General features: G+C 48.5%; 1 protein-coding gene across 1 annotated transcript in view; it reads right to left on the minus strand.

The window, feature by feature from the left end:
* FRMPD2 (FERM and PDZ domain containing 2) overlaps positions 1–9,927 on the minus strand; it is an 18,108-nt gene extending 8,181 nt beyond the window's left edge. Inside the window, exons 1-4 of the mRNA XM_032399064.1 lie at positions 9,820–9,927; positions 7,850–7,997; positions 5,941–6,155; positions 3,473–3,571 (exon numbers count right to left, since the gene is read on the minus strand). Of these exons, the coding sequence (XP_032254955.1) occupies positions 3,473–3,571; positions 5,941–6,155; positions 7,850–7,997; positions 9,820–9,927 (570 nt within the window). The remainder of the gene's footprint in view (positions 1–3,472; positions 3,572–5,940; positions 6,156–7,849; positions 7,998–9,819) is intronic.
* Between the last annotated feature and the right edge of the window lie 6,282 nt (positions 9,928–16,209).

Below are 16,209 nucleotides of genomic sequence, written 5' to 3' on the forward strand. Positions count from 1 at the left end.
TTTTATTGTTATGTTAATCCCCATACATTACATCATTAGTTTTAGATATAGTGTTCCATGATTCATTGTTTGTGCATAACACCCAGTGCTCCATGCAGAACGTGCCCTCCTCAATACCCATCACCAGGCTAACCCATCCTCCCAACCCCCTCCCCTCTAGAACCCTCCCAGATAATCTTTCTTGACTTCCTTAGTGAAGTCAGTTTCCCATTCTTTCTACCCTCTCCATTATTTCTCATCTCTCTCCTCAGCCACTCCCCTGAACTTGCCTCTTACTTCACAGTGAAAATGGGCACATCCAGATGAGAATCCTTCATCTCCCCACGGCAAAGTCTACCAACCAGGCCGCATCCCTCTCCCAACCTCCTCCAAATACCAGCCTTTCTCAGCTTTGGCAATGGATGCCAAAGATTTTGTGATCCAGATCCTTCTGGCATCCTTTCTCAGCTCCTCAAATGCATGCTTATCCTCATTATTTCTGTCCGTGTCTCCCCACTTCTCCCTGCACACACTCCACCCAGGCTTCTGTCTCCACCATCCAACTGAAGGAGTTCTGCTCAGGGTCTCCAGTGACCTACATCTTTCTAAGCCAAGGACAATTCTCTCTCCTCATCTCATTCTACCTCTCAGTAGCATGCAACATAATTGGTTTCTTCCTCCTTCTTGAGAGCATCCTTTACTCACTTATTCTACTTGCATGTGTTCACTCTGAACTTAGCCCTCCCTCGTTTTCCCACCATCTCCCAGGCCCCTACTGCTGTGTCATTTCTTTGAACTGGACCTTTCAATGTTGGGGGGTCCCACGGGTTACTTCTCTGCACTCTTTCCCAAGGTGATCTCATCCATTTCATAGCTTTAAATAATGTTATTTGCTGACAGCTCCCAAATCCACCTTTTCCAGTCCTGATATCATGCCAATTCTCCACAAACACCTGCCTAATTGACATCTCCACTGGCTATTCCATAGACATTTCAGTTTTGCTTACTCCCAAGAACTATCGCTTCTCTTCCATGTACTTTAAACTGCACTCTCCAAGCACTCCCTATCTTGGCAAGTAGTATCACCATTCAACCAGTTGTTCAAGCCAAACTTTGCTTTCTTTCCATGTGACCATATGTAAGCCAAAACTAATCCTTTGGGCTCTACCTCCTACATCTGACTACTTCTTACCAACTATTCGGCTACAACCTGAATCCAAGCCACAGTGGTTTCTTTGAATGACTGCTGGCTTATCTGCTCCAGTCCATCTCCAGCTCAGTGGTCTTTCTAAAGTATGGACCAGATGAGGGTATGCTCTGCCTAACCCTTCACTCTCCCACCACTTCCAGCCCAGGGGCTTCCCATTGCCGCCAAGATGGAATCAGCACATTGCCAACATCTACAAGGTGCTACATGATGTGGCCCGTGCCTCCCTCTACAGCTTCTCCCCTTCCACACCTGTTATAGTCTTGTCCCTCGAACATCTAGGTTCATTCCTGTCTCAGAGCCTTCACACTTGCTATCGCTTCTGCCTGGAATGATCTTCTTACTCCAGATGTTTGTATGGCTGCCTCCTTTCCATGACCACTTTATTCTAGTTAGGAATTAAAGGCTCCCTTCCTTGGTCTTCTATCTGACCTCTGAAGCCACATGAATGAATGAAAATTTCTCTTCCACTTGGCCCTCAAGTATAAACTGAGAGAAAGCATGCCCACCATACCTCACTCCAAGCCCTCCCACTGGACTTTTCTGGGCCCTCCTAAGTAGAGCCATTCTCCAGAACAGAAGGACCACTTTTTCCTGGCATTTCCTAGATATCTCAACAAAAGCACAGGGCACAAGCCCCACGGCCTGATCTCTATGCATGTGAAGCTTGACCTTCTTGCACCCCGGTCAGTTGCTCAACACAACTGCCATGTCTACCTTCTTTTCCAAACTGGCAGCTTTCTGATTTCCTTTCCCTGGCAATTTTCTCACAAAGTCTGTGTCAAATGACCTCTTGGAGTCCAAGAATCAGAAGGATCTGGATCACAAAATCTTCTGTGATGTCTCTAGTGATTGTCACCCTCAGGGATGAGCGATCAACTCTATCCACATCTTATAAATGAGAAATCACAAGGCCTAGAGAAGTCAGGCAATTGCCCGAGGTCCACACAGCTGGTGCGTGGCAGAGCAGGTGCAGCTGACTGCAGGGTACCCACACAGACGCCTCCCCAGGATGAAGGCCCATCCCCCAGCTGCCAGGAGTGCTGGTTACTGACAGCTCACAGCTAGCCCTTCCCCAAGAATCCTGCTCAGCTCAGCTCAAGGGAGCTGTCTCAGGCAACGTCCGGCCCCCTCCCTTGGGGCAGCCCACACCGCAGTGCTGGTTGATACAAAGTGCAAAGGCACAGGCTCTCTTGCCATCCCAGCTCCAAAGCTCCCTGTGGCATAAGCAGAGGCCCCTGCTGCAGCTGCCCCATGTTAACGTCTCCTTCCACCTGGCCCTGCCTCCCTCACCCTCACGGGGCTTGTTCCCAAGAGCAGGCCCCATAAATCTCTGGCACTCAAATCTCTGCTACAGCGTCTGTGTCCCGGGACCCAACCAGTGGCATTATGACAATTAATTTTATCTGTCAACTTGGCTAGGCCACGGTACCCAGATGTGTGGTCAAACACTAGTCTAGATGTTTCTGTGAAGGCATTTTTTAGATAAGATTTGCATTGAAATCAGCAGACTTTGAGTAAAGCAGATGACGCTCCATGATGTGGGTGGGCCACATTCAATCAGTTGAGTGCCTTAGGGGAAAAAGACTGAGATCCCCAAGGAAGAAGGAATTCTGCCTCCCGTCTGCCTTCGGACACAAGCTGCACCGTGGACCCCTCCCTAGGTTTCCAGCCTGCCAGCCTACTCTGCAGAATTTAGACTGGCCAGCCCCCACAATCATGTGAGCCCATATCCTAACCTCCCCTCCCACCTACATACCCCTACACATACACACCCTATTGATTCTATTTCACTGGACACACTAATATTCTTAATTCTTAATTTTCCCGATCTCACTGCCTCTTCTTTGGACTAAACCATACATGTCTAATTCATACTTTAGGAAAGTGGATACATATCCTGTTCTCCATTTCATTCCTCAGAATGGAAATTCTTACCTTTCCTCAGTCTGATTTTGTATTATTATTCTTGCTCCTAGATTCCCCTCTCTGATGCTTGGGCCACCAGAAGGCCTGAGTCTAGAAGTTTCACAGACAAGATCTAAACATATAACTATCTACAGGAAGATGCAAACATTGTAGAGGCAGAGTAGGGAGGGCAAGGAGAAGACAGACATGAGATCTCATGAACTTGTCACAGACTAATTGAGGCTTGGAGACCAGCTATTTCCCCGCCCCGGTGGAAGAAGATGGCATTGAACCCTACCTAAAACAAAGTTAGGTTTCTCAGGACCCACCAGACAAGAAAAGGGGTGCTTGAAGGCACCAGAGGGCACCGCAGCTTACCTGCCATCCCTGGTCCACCTCAGGCAGTGCACCTGGAGGGGGTCGGCAAAGCAGGAGCGTGACTTCCTGTGAGGCCCCTCGCAGTAAATGGAGCACCTCCTACGAGAAACCAGAATCTGTGGTTGGATGTGGGCGTGGCATGGCTGTGGCATCTCCTCCTATGTGCTCCCCACTGTCTCTCTGGCACTGTTCCCTTGATCTGTTTCTCAGCTCTAGAGAACTCTGGAGAACACTGCTATGGGCCCGATTTCCTAAAGTGAGAGACGCCAAAGCCACCGGCCTGGGGTCCCCATGAAGGCAATGCCCCCATGCTGGGCTGTTAGTGGCCATGGTCTGCCCAGGATCTTTTCATGGCAGCACTTGCCAATACAGATGCGTGTTCTTCACTGAGAGAATGTCCTCATCATCTCAACCTCCCTCTCCTCTCAGCAGCCCCCCATCTCAGGGGCCATCGGTCACGTATGCTCCACCACCCCAATCTCTAAAGGGCACTCGGAACCTCTCACCTGTGCCATCGCAGTGCCCTCCTCTGCTCCCTTCCTCCCCCAGTGTCACCCACCTCCCCTCCTCCATCGTGATCAAGAGCGCTCTTTCCACAATGCAGATATGACCAAGTCACCTCACATTCAACAAGCTCTGCAGGGCAGCACGCGGGATCTGTTCTTACCTGCCACTGCCTTGCTTAGCCCCCTCTCTTTCCCACCTGCTCCCGCTGCTCCCACAACCTAAGCTCCGACTATGCTGAGCCTCTTCCTCCAACACTCTGTCTCAGAGCCCAGGGCTTCAAGGTGCCTTGAGAGTTCCTATCTCCTATCTAAGCCAGAATTTCTCAACGTCTCCTTAGTACTGGCATTTTAGGCCGGATAACTCTCCATTGTGGGGGCTGCCCTGTTCACTGTAGAATGCTGAGCGGCATCTCTGGTCTCTGCCCACTTGATGCCAGTGGCACCTGTCAGTCGTGACAACCATAAATGTATATGAACTTTGCCAAATGTCCCCGGAAAGGCAACATCATTCCAACTCGACAACCGCTGATCCGGACGCCACTTAATACCCCCCTTAGCAGCAATGGACTTCCACGGAATGTGCTTCCTTCCTCAGTTCCCTGCGGCAAGCACTTTCTTTTCCCCCAGTTCCCTGGGGCAAGCATTTTTGTTTCTCGTGACACTTGTTTTCCACAGTCAGTTCTGTTTTCTTGTTTGTCCCCCCACTACAAGCACTGAGAACATATGAACTGCCTGCCTCTGCGTCGTTAGCTCCTCAAAGAGCTGCTGACCCAGCGCTCATTCTCAGGAAACACTTCTTGGCTCACAAACTAGACAGATGAAAGTATTGCCACCCCAGCATATGCTGTCCTGGGGATTCTCCAGCTCTCACCACTCAGTCCAGAGCCACTCTCCACCTTGCTCTGTGTTCCGGAGGTGGGCCTGCGCAGACTGGCTTCCTGTTGGGCTCAGCCAATGGGAGCATGGGTGGGATCAGAGACAGGAGAGGGAGGTGCTTCCTCTTGGACTCAGCCAATGGGAGCATGCGTAAGGATCAGAGCTGGGAGGAGAGAGAGGTGGGTATTTGTTTTCCCACCTCCCTCCCCATGGGGTTGTCGCGGAATGGCTGGGTCCCTCAGCAAATGTCACAGTTCATGTCATCAGGTCCACTTCACCAGCTCTCTCAGTTTCCCGGGTTGTATAATTGCTCCTTCCCATATGTCTTTGGACTTGGGAGGGGTGGATGGATAATTGCACCCACTCTTCCCGGCCTCAGGGCTCTACACTCTCTCTTGAGCTTCCCAACAACCAGCTCACACCTTTATTAAACTCTCCTCAAATGACTCAATTTCCAGCCAGGACCCTGACTGATATGCACAGTATTCCACTGAGATTATGGTATATGCATTAAGAAGTGTCCACATTTTTTTTAAGTTGGCTCCACACCCAATGCGGAGCCCAGTGCAGGGCTTCAGCTCACAACCCTGAGATCAAGATCTGAGCTGAGATCAAGAGTCGGATGCTTAACCGAATGAGCCACCCAGGCGCCGGGAGAAGTGTCCACTTTTTACTCTTTTTTTAAATTTCATTTTTAAATATATACAGGACAACTGATGCAACACTGCACGTCAACAGCTGTAAATTTAATAGAGAAATGGGAAGAAGGGCAGAAAGGGACCCACTGCAGTCTCTTCAGCCCACATACCCACCTCCTAGAATGTTAGGAGAGCTTTAGCCAGCACAGAGCCAGGGCTTTATCTTCAGTTTCATTATAAACCTAATTAGAAGCAAGGCTTATTCAAGGTCAGATATTCAAGAACTGAGACAGAAAATTAAATGTGAGAATGGTCCACCCATTGCTCTCTTTGTATGCTCCAGGTTCCAGGTGTGACTTTCAAGAACCCAGGGTATTCCTTATGGTGGGTGGGCCTGAAAGAAACATGGCTGGTGTCAGTGTGCACACGGGGTTGCATGGTCTCCTACCTGGAAGACGAGGCCTTCTGTGGGCCTTCCATTCACGGCCAGGATAATGTCACCCGCTGCAATGGCCCCATTCTCCTCAGCTGGCTGCCCTGGGAAGAGTCTCTTAATTCTCACAATATCATTCTTGAGATGGCTGCAGCTTTCTTTCTCCATCTGCACGAAGCTGAATCCTAAACCACTGGCATTTTTTTTCAGAGTGACTTCAAACTTAGGACCTGTATTGTGGGATGTGGACAAGATAAATCCCTTAGTAGATTCTGAATGAAATTGACTGGCCTTAAAACGTAAACTGTCAAGTAGATGAATTATTTCTGTTTTACACGAAAAGATTTCATTTTGCTAATTTTTATGAGAGAGTCCTTTATACTTATTATAGATCAGTGCTGCCCAGTGGAAATATAAGGTGAGCTGCAAATGTGAACCACGTGTGTAATTTCAGTTCTCAAATAACTACATTTTAAAAAGTAAGAGGAAACAGGTAAAATAAACTTAATCATATAGTGCATGTAACCCAATATATCTACAATATGACCATTTCAACATGTAGTCAATATAAAAAAAGTGTTAATGAGATATTTTGCATCCTTCTTATGTACTAAGTCTTCAAAAATCAAATATGGATTTTATCAATTTAGATTGGCTATATTTCAAGTACTCAATAGCCACATGTGGCCAGTAGCTACCATACTGGACAAAACAATTATAATCAACAAGGTTTATATGTAAAGATATAGTTTATAGACATACACAATATGCCTATATCACTTAATACAACTTATATCATATATATTCCTATTACTCCTTTAGAACCTCAATCATTTTTAGTATATTTGAAACAAAATTTTGCATAATTAGACTCTGGAGAAAATTCTGGTAAATTCTATGGAAATGTTTTCTTTAGCCATGTGGACGGACCATAAGACAAAACAGCTGCCTCTGGGCAGCAAAGATGGACACAGCTCCGGGAACCTCGTTAGTCTAACAGCCAGAGGCCTTTGGGTCTCTCCTAGCCTGCCTTCCACTCAGTTGGCAATGAATCAAAAGACAGAGCACTGACTCATAAGCCTTAATTTGGGACAAGAATGAAAGCATCCAAAGCTTTTAGTTGCCGGTGTATCATATGACCAATTTCACCATCACTGCCATGAGACCCCCTCACCTCATTTGATAGTGAGTCTGTCGAAGGGCCTCACTGGAGTGAGCAGAGGAGCAATCAAAGAGGAAACAGACTCGTCTTACGCATGCGTGTTCCCTTCCTCCCAACCCCATCGCTCACTACGGCTACCATGCATCCAACCTGACTCACACCTTCAGGAAAATCTCTAAAAACGGATTGAAAAGTGGCTAAGCTCCAAATCATGAAATGCTAAAGGAGTACATGTTTTCCTAGCAGGAAACAAAATCACAGGGCAGTGCAGAGAGGCGACCCATCGTAAGATATGCCATGTTGTCCCTGCAAACTGATGGACGTTTACTGTTTTACATGATGCTGATAACAAGGCTAGATTTCTGAGCACCTTCCCCTCCCAGCCTGCCTCAGCACGCCCCAGATCTTTTGCTATGAATGTCTTGGCTAGAAGGTAAAGATTTGGTCAGAAAATGCCTGACCCTTTCATTCCAATTTCATTCCTAAAGATTTATACACAAGTATTCAGGCACCTGATCGAGAAACCTCAGAAGGCACAAGGGAGAATTACGCCTGGCAATCATTTTGGAACAATGCATTTTTTTTTTTCCAGAAACATATTCCATTATATTGGCTTCCACTGCATCCAAACACCAGCCGCATCATGCTCACAGTCTTCTGTGAAGCCAGAGGAGGCCTTCATACCTTCCCTTTTGAGTTGAGAATTCAAAGGGAGCACAGGATGACATGACAATAGTAACACTCAATTCTCTCTCCTCTCACCATCTGTCGCTGAGACACAGCCCGCGGGCCTGCCAGGCAAGGCTGTTGCCAAGGAAACAGCCGTGCATTCATCTCCCGTCCTGTCCTTAGCAGAAGGACACTGCTGGGCGGTCCTGGGGCCTCTTCTCTCTAAGACCAGTCTTGCAACCTAGAAGATGGTTGGACAAACTCCATTTGCACTTCATATGGTAACCAGCAGGCTCTCCCTTCACCCTGCAAATGCTTCTTGATTTTCTGATACTTCCAATAGCTGCTTCATTTGAATCTCAAATTAAAATCTCCAATCTAGCCCACTTGTTGGGATCCAGAGCCATATTTTCAACTGCCTGTCGGACAGGGTTTCTGGGGTAACACATGTACCTCCGTTTCAGTGCATTCAAGGTCAAATTCATCTTCTTCCTCTCTCTCATCTTTACTACCCCCTCCTCGTTCTGCCTAAAACATTCCTCCCCTTGCATCTGCTCTCTCCGAACATGGAACCATCCCTCTACTAACCTCCTAGGGGCCACACCTGCAGGGATCCAGCTTACCCCCTTCTGCCCTCCAAGTGCCCATCTGATTCCTAAGACTTGTCTGTTCCCCATCAGAAACATCTCCCCCAGGGCTCCCCCTCCTCCATTTCTTCTCCTGCTGCCAATGCCCAACTGGACAGTGGCAAACTCCAGCTAACTTGGCTTCCTGGACCCTATCGCCTCCTCCTCAGGTCACTTCCCACCGTGGCTCCCATGGGTTGATCTAAGACACAAACTGAGCATGCAACACTCTTGATCAAAAGTCTCTAGCGTTTCCCATCACCTAGCAGGGTATCCCAGAACTATGCCATTCTGGCCTCCCCCTTTCTTTTGGTTTGATTTTCCATCCTTCTTCCCTACACACTCTATACTCTTTTTACACAAAGTATAGTTCAGGGACCAGTGGCTAGACATCACCTGGAAGCCTTTTAGAAATGTCGAGCTTCCATTCAGGGGACTTGGGCCTGCTAACATCCTTCTGCTGCCATTGTCATTTAGCACCACGCCCATGACCCCAGAGTGACAATTCCTACCTGTCATCACTGCTGCCGGCAGCAGGCAAGAAGTACCTTCTCTAACCACGTTCATTAGCAAAAGTCTGAAGAGCAGAGAGTGCTAATAAATTACGACTCTGTTCTCAAGATAGGTCAACCAAGGTAGCCAGCAAAAGTAAATTTCACTGCAAACCAGAAGACTGCTTTGGGAAAGGAAGCAAACAGGGGCCCTTCTGCTCCCTCAGTTTGCCAGAAGGGCCCACAGGAGTCCTTTCCGTGTCTGCAGTTACCTAGAGGGCAATGCCAGCTCTGAGGCTTAGGACACTGAGGCACAAAAAGGCTCCCACCCTCAGGCAGAGGACTGAACACAGCACGGTAACATCCAGATGCTGCCTGGGCACTACATAGAATAAGGAGTCCATAACAGGTCAGTGCCTTCAGCTCTGGGTGTCTGGAATTTCTACTTCCCTGTGATCAGAATCCCAGGACAGCGTGGCCTGAATTTACCTAGGTTGATGGGAATAGCATGAACTGGGGAGAGGGTGTCAGCAAGTGCAAAAGCCAGCTGGTGACAGGGCCGGAGGGCAGATGGAAGCATCAGCCAGTTTGGGCTGGAGCAGAAGGTGTGAGGGGGCAACCAGAGCCAGAGTCAAGCAGGAGAAGTCATCCACCACATCAGCCCTATTTGGCTGTCTGATTCCAGAATCGAGGCAAGTAAAAAGCCAGCTTTTCAAGGTTCGTTGCAGGGGGTGAGGTATTCTGCTTGGGAAACCTGCCTGCTTCCTCCTGACTTTCACATCACCATAGAAAAGTGAAAAAGTGAAAGAGAGAAGAAGACAAAGAAGAAAGTCTTGTTTTGTTTCCTGCCTGTCCACCTCCCACCCAGAGGCAACCGCAGCTTCTGATGCTGTCCAAGAAAGCTCTGGAGGGCAGAAAGACAACTCCCTGCTAGTGGGGCGCTCACCTGCCCAGAACCCTTGAGGTACTGCACAGCCTGCTTGTGGGTGAGGCCGCACAGACTCACTCCATCCACCTGCAGGAGCCGGTCACCTGGGAGGGGGACAGAGGTCATGTCTTCGAGCTCCCGAGGCTGCAGGAATGACTGTTGCTAGAGGCCCCCGCCCAGCACCCTTCACGCAGCCTCAGGGAGGGTCAAGAAGCCGAGCTGTGAGAAGCCCCGACGGGGCTTGGCTGCCAGCCACCTCTCTGAACACCTTCGTAGATCAATGATACGGGAATCTTTCTATTATTGGCTCACAGAGGGGTTGAGCAACTCTGCATAACCGTATCCTTTCTCCTGTTTTCTTGTGAAACCATTTCTGAAAGTACTTTCAAGTCACTTAGGGGTAATATTTATATCTCCAGGATGTTCTTTTTTTATTTCAAAACAGGTCAAAAAGACCTGGTTGATGCCAGGGACAGCAGAATTCTTGGGCAAATAGAGATAGCTAAGATCCTGGGTGCCCTTTCTAGCTCAACTTGCCATTTTGGAGAGCAATAAAAATCACCCCCTTGCTTCAGAGCAGGGGACATGAGGAAGGGCGGAGAGAAGGCTTGCCACTGTCCTCCCTGGATACTGAAGTGGGGGTCACCAATGCACGCTCTGTCCTCTATGGGAAGAGCTACTTTCTCCCATGAAGGCCAAGCAGCAACAAGCTTATTTAAAATCTCCTATTTTAAAATCACCTTATACTTCCCAATGCACCACTACAAACATTTCATCCCCTTGGTAACTTATCATGGAGGTGGGCCAGGTTGAATCAGCCCCTTTCCCAGGTGAGGAAACCAAGACCTGGAGAGGCAATCATTTGCATGAAGTCTAGGGTGAGACTGGGGCAAGGCCTGAAGGCTGTAGCTCCCAGACCAGGATCACACCACAGAATGCAGTTCCCAACATGACTCCATCCCTCACCCCGCAGGATCTGCCCTTCCTTGGCAGCTGGCCCTCCAGGAACGATGGATTTCACGTAGATACCTCCATAGAGCACGGTTGTGTTAATGCCACCCTGGAAAACACAATGTAAGATTCGCCACCCGTCTGCCCCCTCATGACAGGGCCTCCTCAGTCTCCCGAAGAGGTACCCCTCTGGCTGCCACTCTATCCCATTACCTCATCTCCACGTGACAACATCTTAGATACTCACTTGTTTGTTCAGACTACACTGTCCACTGTGCCGCAAGGTTAGATGCCCATAAGGAGCATAACAACACAGCTGCAGGAGGGAGCTGTGCTGCGGCCAGCCCAGCACGGGCCTGCACCAGGTGCTCAGAAATCCAAACCCGGAATTCACTACACAATGCTCTATAACTGACTTTTTTTCTCTAACTTAACACTAGATTGTGAGCATCCCTCAGGTTACTAGATGAAGATCTAACTTTATCTTTTCTTCTGACTTCTTCGTGCACGTATCTGCACACATGTACGGGTTTTTCCATCAGTGAGATTGTATCATTCTTATACAGTTTTTTCCTCCCTCCTCCAGGGTCTGCAGCTAGAGCTCAGAAACAAATGCAGAGTGGCCATCCTGAACTCTGGTCTGGCCAAGGTGACTCTGTTCTGCCCTTGGAAGCGGGAACACTAGGCTCCACTGTGACCCTCCTCTGGAGGACCGTGGATCACCTCACGCCCCTTTGGCTTATGTCCCTGCAGTCCCACTCTGCTGCCCTTTCTTTGTTGTGCGGCATAACCACAGAGTGGGGACCCATCACCTAGTCCCACCCACGCTGCTTGGAGTGCCTGATCATCCCAAGTCTGCCCTGCATCTCCTGGTTTGTCTTTCAGTCCTCCCACCCACCCCCCACAGAGGCCCCACTGACTTTCTTGGCTCACCACTTCCCATGTGCTGCTTGTACACAAGGAGCACATTATCAGAGGTTGCCATATGAATGGAATGCCCACCAAGGCTCCAGGTGAACATCTTTTCAACTGTGTACTTCCCAAGCTTGCTTAAAATTCTTACAGTCACGCTGAATCCAAGTGTCCCATCTTCTTTAACCAGTTCCACAAAGTAGATTTCACTGGCATTGACTTCTGAAGGTGGTGGAGAACAAGAAGAACCAGCACCCTGTCCCCAAAAAACCAATGAAAACAAAGAAGGCATAAAGACACTTGCCCTATGCAAGCAGATAGCACCTCTTAGCTCTCACCAGCATTGCACACCAAAAGGGGCATGAATTTCAGGGCTCAACAGGGATCATTCCCAGCTTTATCAGCTCCTCCCTATGTCACCTTGGGCCGGTCCCTTGGTCTCTCCAGCCTTGGTTTCCCAGTCCAGAGAACTGGAATGAGAGATCCCCTTCTTAATGGGACTGTGAATCATACACAGCACATAGCAGGGCTCAATAAATGTAAGTTCCCTCCTGCTTCCACTCAAAATGCAAATATCATGTGGAGAACTAAAGCCATCCAAGCACTTCCTGGTGACTTCACACATGACACCAGCTAAGTGATGTTGGATCCCAGATACATGGCAGCTTCTTGAGTAGAAGACAACCTCAGGAGGAACTTCAATCATCCCTAGCAAGAGTAGCTGCACTGGGGCTCTACTCAACAGTGGTTGAATGCCGGAAGGAAGGACAGAAGACAAGAATTATCTACCACGTGGCAGAAATTTAGCTCAGTACTATGACAAGAACCATGGGTGGTTTGTTTATTCATTCATCCAATCATGCAACAACATTAATTGAGCACCTGTTACATGTCAGGCATTGCGCGAGTTGAGGAGACAGCATTGATAAGACAGACCTGCCCCTACTGAACTACTGTTTAGTAGGGGAGAAGCTTTTAATGAACTGTGCCCAGAAGATGGAGCCACGGGTACTCCTGGCCTTTTGTCTTATCTGCACCCTCTGCTTAGCTGGTTCACCATATTGGAAAATACCATTAATACAATAGGAAAATAAACACCCTGAAGTAAGCTAGAAAATTATCAATCCAACAGAAGAGTTTCCAAAGTGATCAGTACAGAACAGACAAAACTCCAGTTGTTCAGAGACACTCCAGACTGTGTAGTCTGGCAAGGTGTTTTGTCCAAACTTTAAAATTCAAAGAGTAAAGCAACCGCTGAGGTTGAAGTCCAAAGCAAGAGTGTGAACTCAACCACACCACAGAAAGTTGCCTGCCCCCAGAGCTGGCCCCGTGACCCGGAAGAACCTGGCTTACACAGCGTCTACAGCCTGTGCCATGATCAGCTGTGGCCTTGGAACACCACTGCTCCCTTCAACAGCTCACAAAAACCAGCCCACAGGTTTGTAGCCTCAGAGGCCCCAACTTGAATCCCTTTTGGCCCCGCTTCCTGTCAAGGAGGGCCCTCTGAAATACAGCCCCGGGCTGAAGGCTTCTGCTCTGGAGTCCCACTTCTTGGATTCAAATCCCAGCTCTGCCTCCTACTCCCTGAGAGACCTTGGGCACATTCCTTTCCCCTCTGTGCCTCAGGTACCCCACCTATAAAAAGGGTTGCTGATGATAATTATGTCATAGGCCTATAATGAAGCTTATGTGATATAACACATGTAGGTACTCGGGGTGCTGCCTGATACATGGTTCCTCCCTCAGTAAATGTCCGCTTTTAGGAGTATTCTCTTGCTGACCCCTCATCCAGCTTTTCATGGGGTGCACCATCCAGCTGAGCACCATGGCCAAGTAGGAAGGAGCTAACATTCCTGGAGGCCTACAGCGAGACACTTCTGTCTTCACAGCTCTGTGCACGACGTTACGTCTACTCACAAAGGATAAAAGGAGATGGAGAGAGGTGGGATAACTTGCCTATTTCAATCAGAGTCCCAGCAAGAAAGCAAAGGTTTACAGGCTCAACCCGGGCCACGGAGGAGAGCTTATACCAGGAGGCCTGCTTTCAGAGATGTTGGCACTTAAAAAAACCAGTAAGGAGGGCCAGACACCCTGGGGCTAGAAACGGTAGGTGCTGTTCCCTTCTCTAAGCCTGAGAAGCAAAAGGAGGGCATGGCTGATGGAAACTAGAGAATAGTTCTACAGTGAGGAGCACGTGATAGGAGCTGTGCTTTCAGGAGAGGGACATAGCCCACCTGATCACAGGCAGAGAGTGACAATACTGTCCTTGCTCACCCCCAAAGGCTGGCTGCCACCACGGTGTGAAATAATAGCAAATATATATATTGGCCTCTCCTCACTTCCTGGCACAGAGCTCCCTCTACCCTTGTAATTTCCTAAGTCTTAAGGGACTGGGAGCATCTCTTGTTCTAATATCTGGCCTTTGGCTCTAGTTTCTGACACAGAGCTCTCAAAGCCCTTGGAATTTCTTGGGTGATAGTCTTTTGTTCTAAAAAGGCAGCTCTTGGTGGGTTTCTGGATAGCTTCAGGATGGGGGCTAGTTACCAGAAAGACCACGCCATGATTCAAAGCTTGGAACTTGCCACCTCACCCCACGCCCCATCCACTGGGGAGGAGAGAGGAACTGGAAACTGAGTTCATGATCCATCATGCCTAAGTGAGAAAGTCTCCATAAAAATACCAAAAGCATGGGGTCCAGAGAGCTTCTGGGTTGGTGGACACATATATGTGCTGGGAGGATGGCACAGACAGAAGTTCCTGTACTCGGGACGTTCCAGACCTTGCCCTATGCATCTCTTCACTGGCTGTTCACTTGTACCCCTTAAAACATCCTTTGTAATAAATTGGCAGTAACAAGAAAACTGTTGTCCTGGGTTCTTTGAGCTGCTCTAGGAAATTATCAAGCCCAAGGAGGGGACATGGACACCTCCAATTTGTAGCCAACTTCAGACAAGTGTAGGGAACTTGGAGACCTATTACTTGTGATTGGTATCTCAGATGGAGGCAGTCTTGTGGGACTGAGTCTAGTCCTACAAAACCTGTGGGATCTGGTGCTAACCCCACTCAGTTACTGTCAGAATTGTTTCTGGGGTGAAAAACCACAACAGTGTCAGAAGTGTTGTCCTAGTGGGGTCCTAGTGTGAGAGTGAGGAAAGTGGAGAGTTTTTTCTAGACACGGGGCCTCTCTTGGACAGAGCCATCCAGAAGACAGAAGGCCGACAGGGTCTGTGAAGATCAGCTTCCTGGGCCCAGAGCAGAAGGGAGAAAGTTCTAGAGGGCAAAAGGAGACCTTTCCACCCAATGTCCAAGGAGACACAGCTTGAGGCGGTGGCCCTGGGACTGAAGTACATAGCTCTCTGTATCCCAAAGCTGGTCTTGTCCTCTTCCTCCCCGGCATTGTCAAGAGCAAAGCCACTGAGGACCAACTAGAGGCCAAGAATGTCTGTCCCTACATTGCCCTCAGTGGCAGCCGATGTTATTACCAGTAACAAGTATAATCAGTGACTGAGGACACTGGAGGACCAAACACTGGGCCCCATGGCCCAGGCACTGCACCAGGAGCTTTGCCTTTTTCCCTTTATGTTCTTCTCAACAACCATGCAGTGTAGGCACTTATTTCCATCTTGCAGATGAGAAAGCTGAAGGTCATCGGATTAAGTAAATTCTATCCAACTGACACGGCAAAAAATAAAGCAAAGAGGGACTTTGGAGCCAGAACTGTTGGGCTCCACACAGCCTGTTCTCTTTCCTCCAAATTCTAGAGAGGGAACCAAGGGGATGATTACCTTTAATGGCAGAGGGGAAAGCTGAGGCCTCACCCTGGGCAGTAAGCTCTGAGTCTGAGCCGCTTCGAGTTCTTCAGTATTTTTCTCCTGGTCTTGCATGTGTGACGAAAGACTTCCCTGGTGCCCGTTGTTCGGGCTGTCTGTAGAGAAGCCCCCAGAATTGGATGTGCTATTGTTTTCCTCACTTGGGGTATTTCCACAGATACCTATAAAAACGAGCCATGAAGTCAGCAGCTTGGAAAGGCTGACATCTCAGTGGAATCATGCTACATGGGTACAGGATCTTCCTCCAATGACAGACAGACCTTTGACAGCTGCTGGGAACGATGTGAGTTTAGCACCTTGGGAAGGAGGATGCATTTAGAATAGAGAAAGGGAAGATTCTGGGTGTGATTTAAAAACCTAAGTAGAGGTTTATGACCCAACTATGAAAATATAGGAACAACTGGAGAGTTAATAATGCCAGCTCCATCTTACTAATGTCTTGCCATGTGATGGGCAATACACACACACACACACACACACACAAACACACACACATATTTTATATGTATATATCTTTCTATCTTTTCAACACATCCACCAGGAAGATGTTATCCCACTTCAAATACGAGAAAGCAGAGTCAAGAGGATGAAGTAGCTTGCCCAGCATCCCATAGCTAGCATGTGGTGGTGCCCTTAAACTCGGCCTCTTCCAGAAATCCCACTGAGCACACCTGTAATCAACATGTGATCCAAAGAACAACATGTTAGGTCTTTG

The sequence above is a fragment of the Phoca vitulina genome, unplaced genomic scaffold (assembly GCF_004348235.1).
Source record: "Phoca vitulina isolate PV1807 unplaced genomic scaffold, GSC_HSeal_1.0 scaffold127, whole genome shotgun sequence".
NCBI classification, from domain to species: domain Eukaryota; kingdom Metazoa; phylum Chordata; class Mammalia; order Carnivora; family Phocidae; genus Phoca; species Phoca vitulina.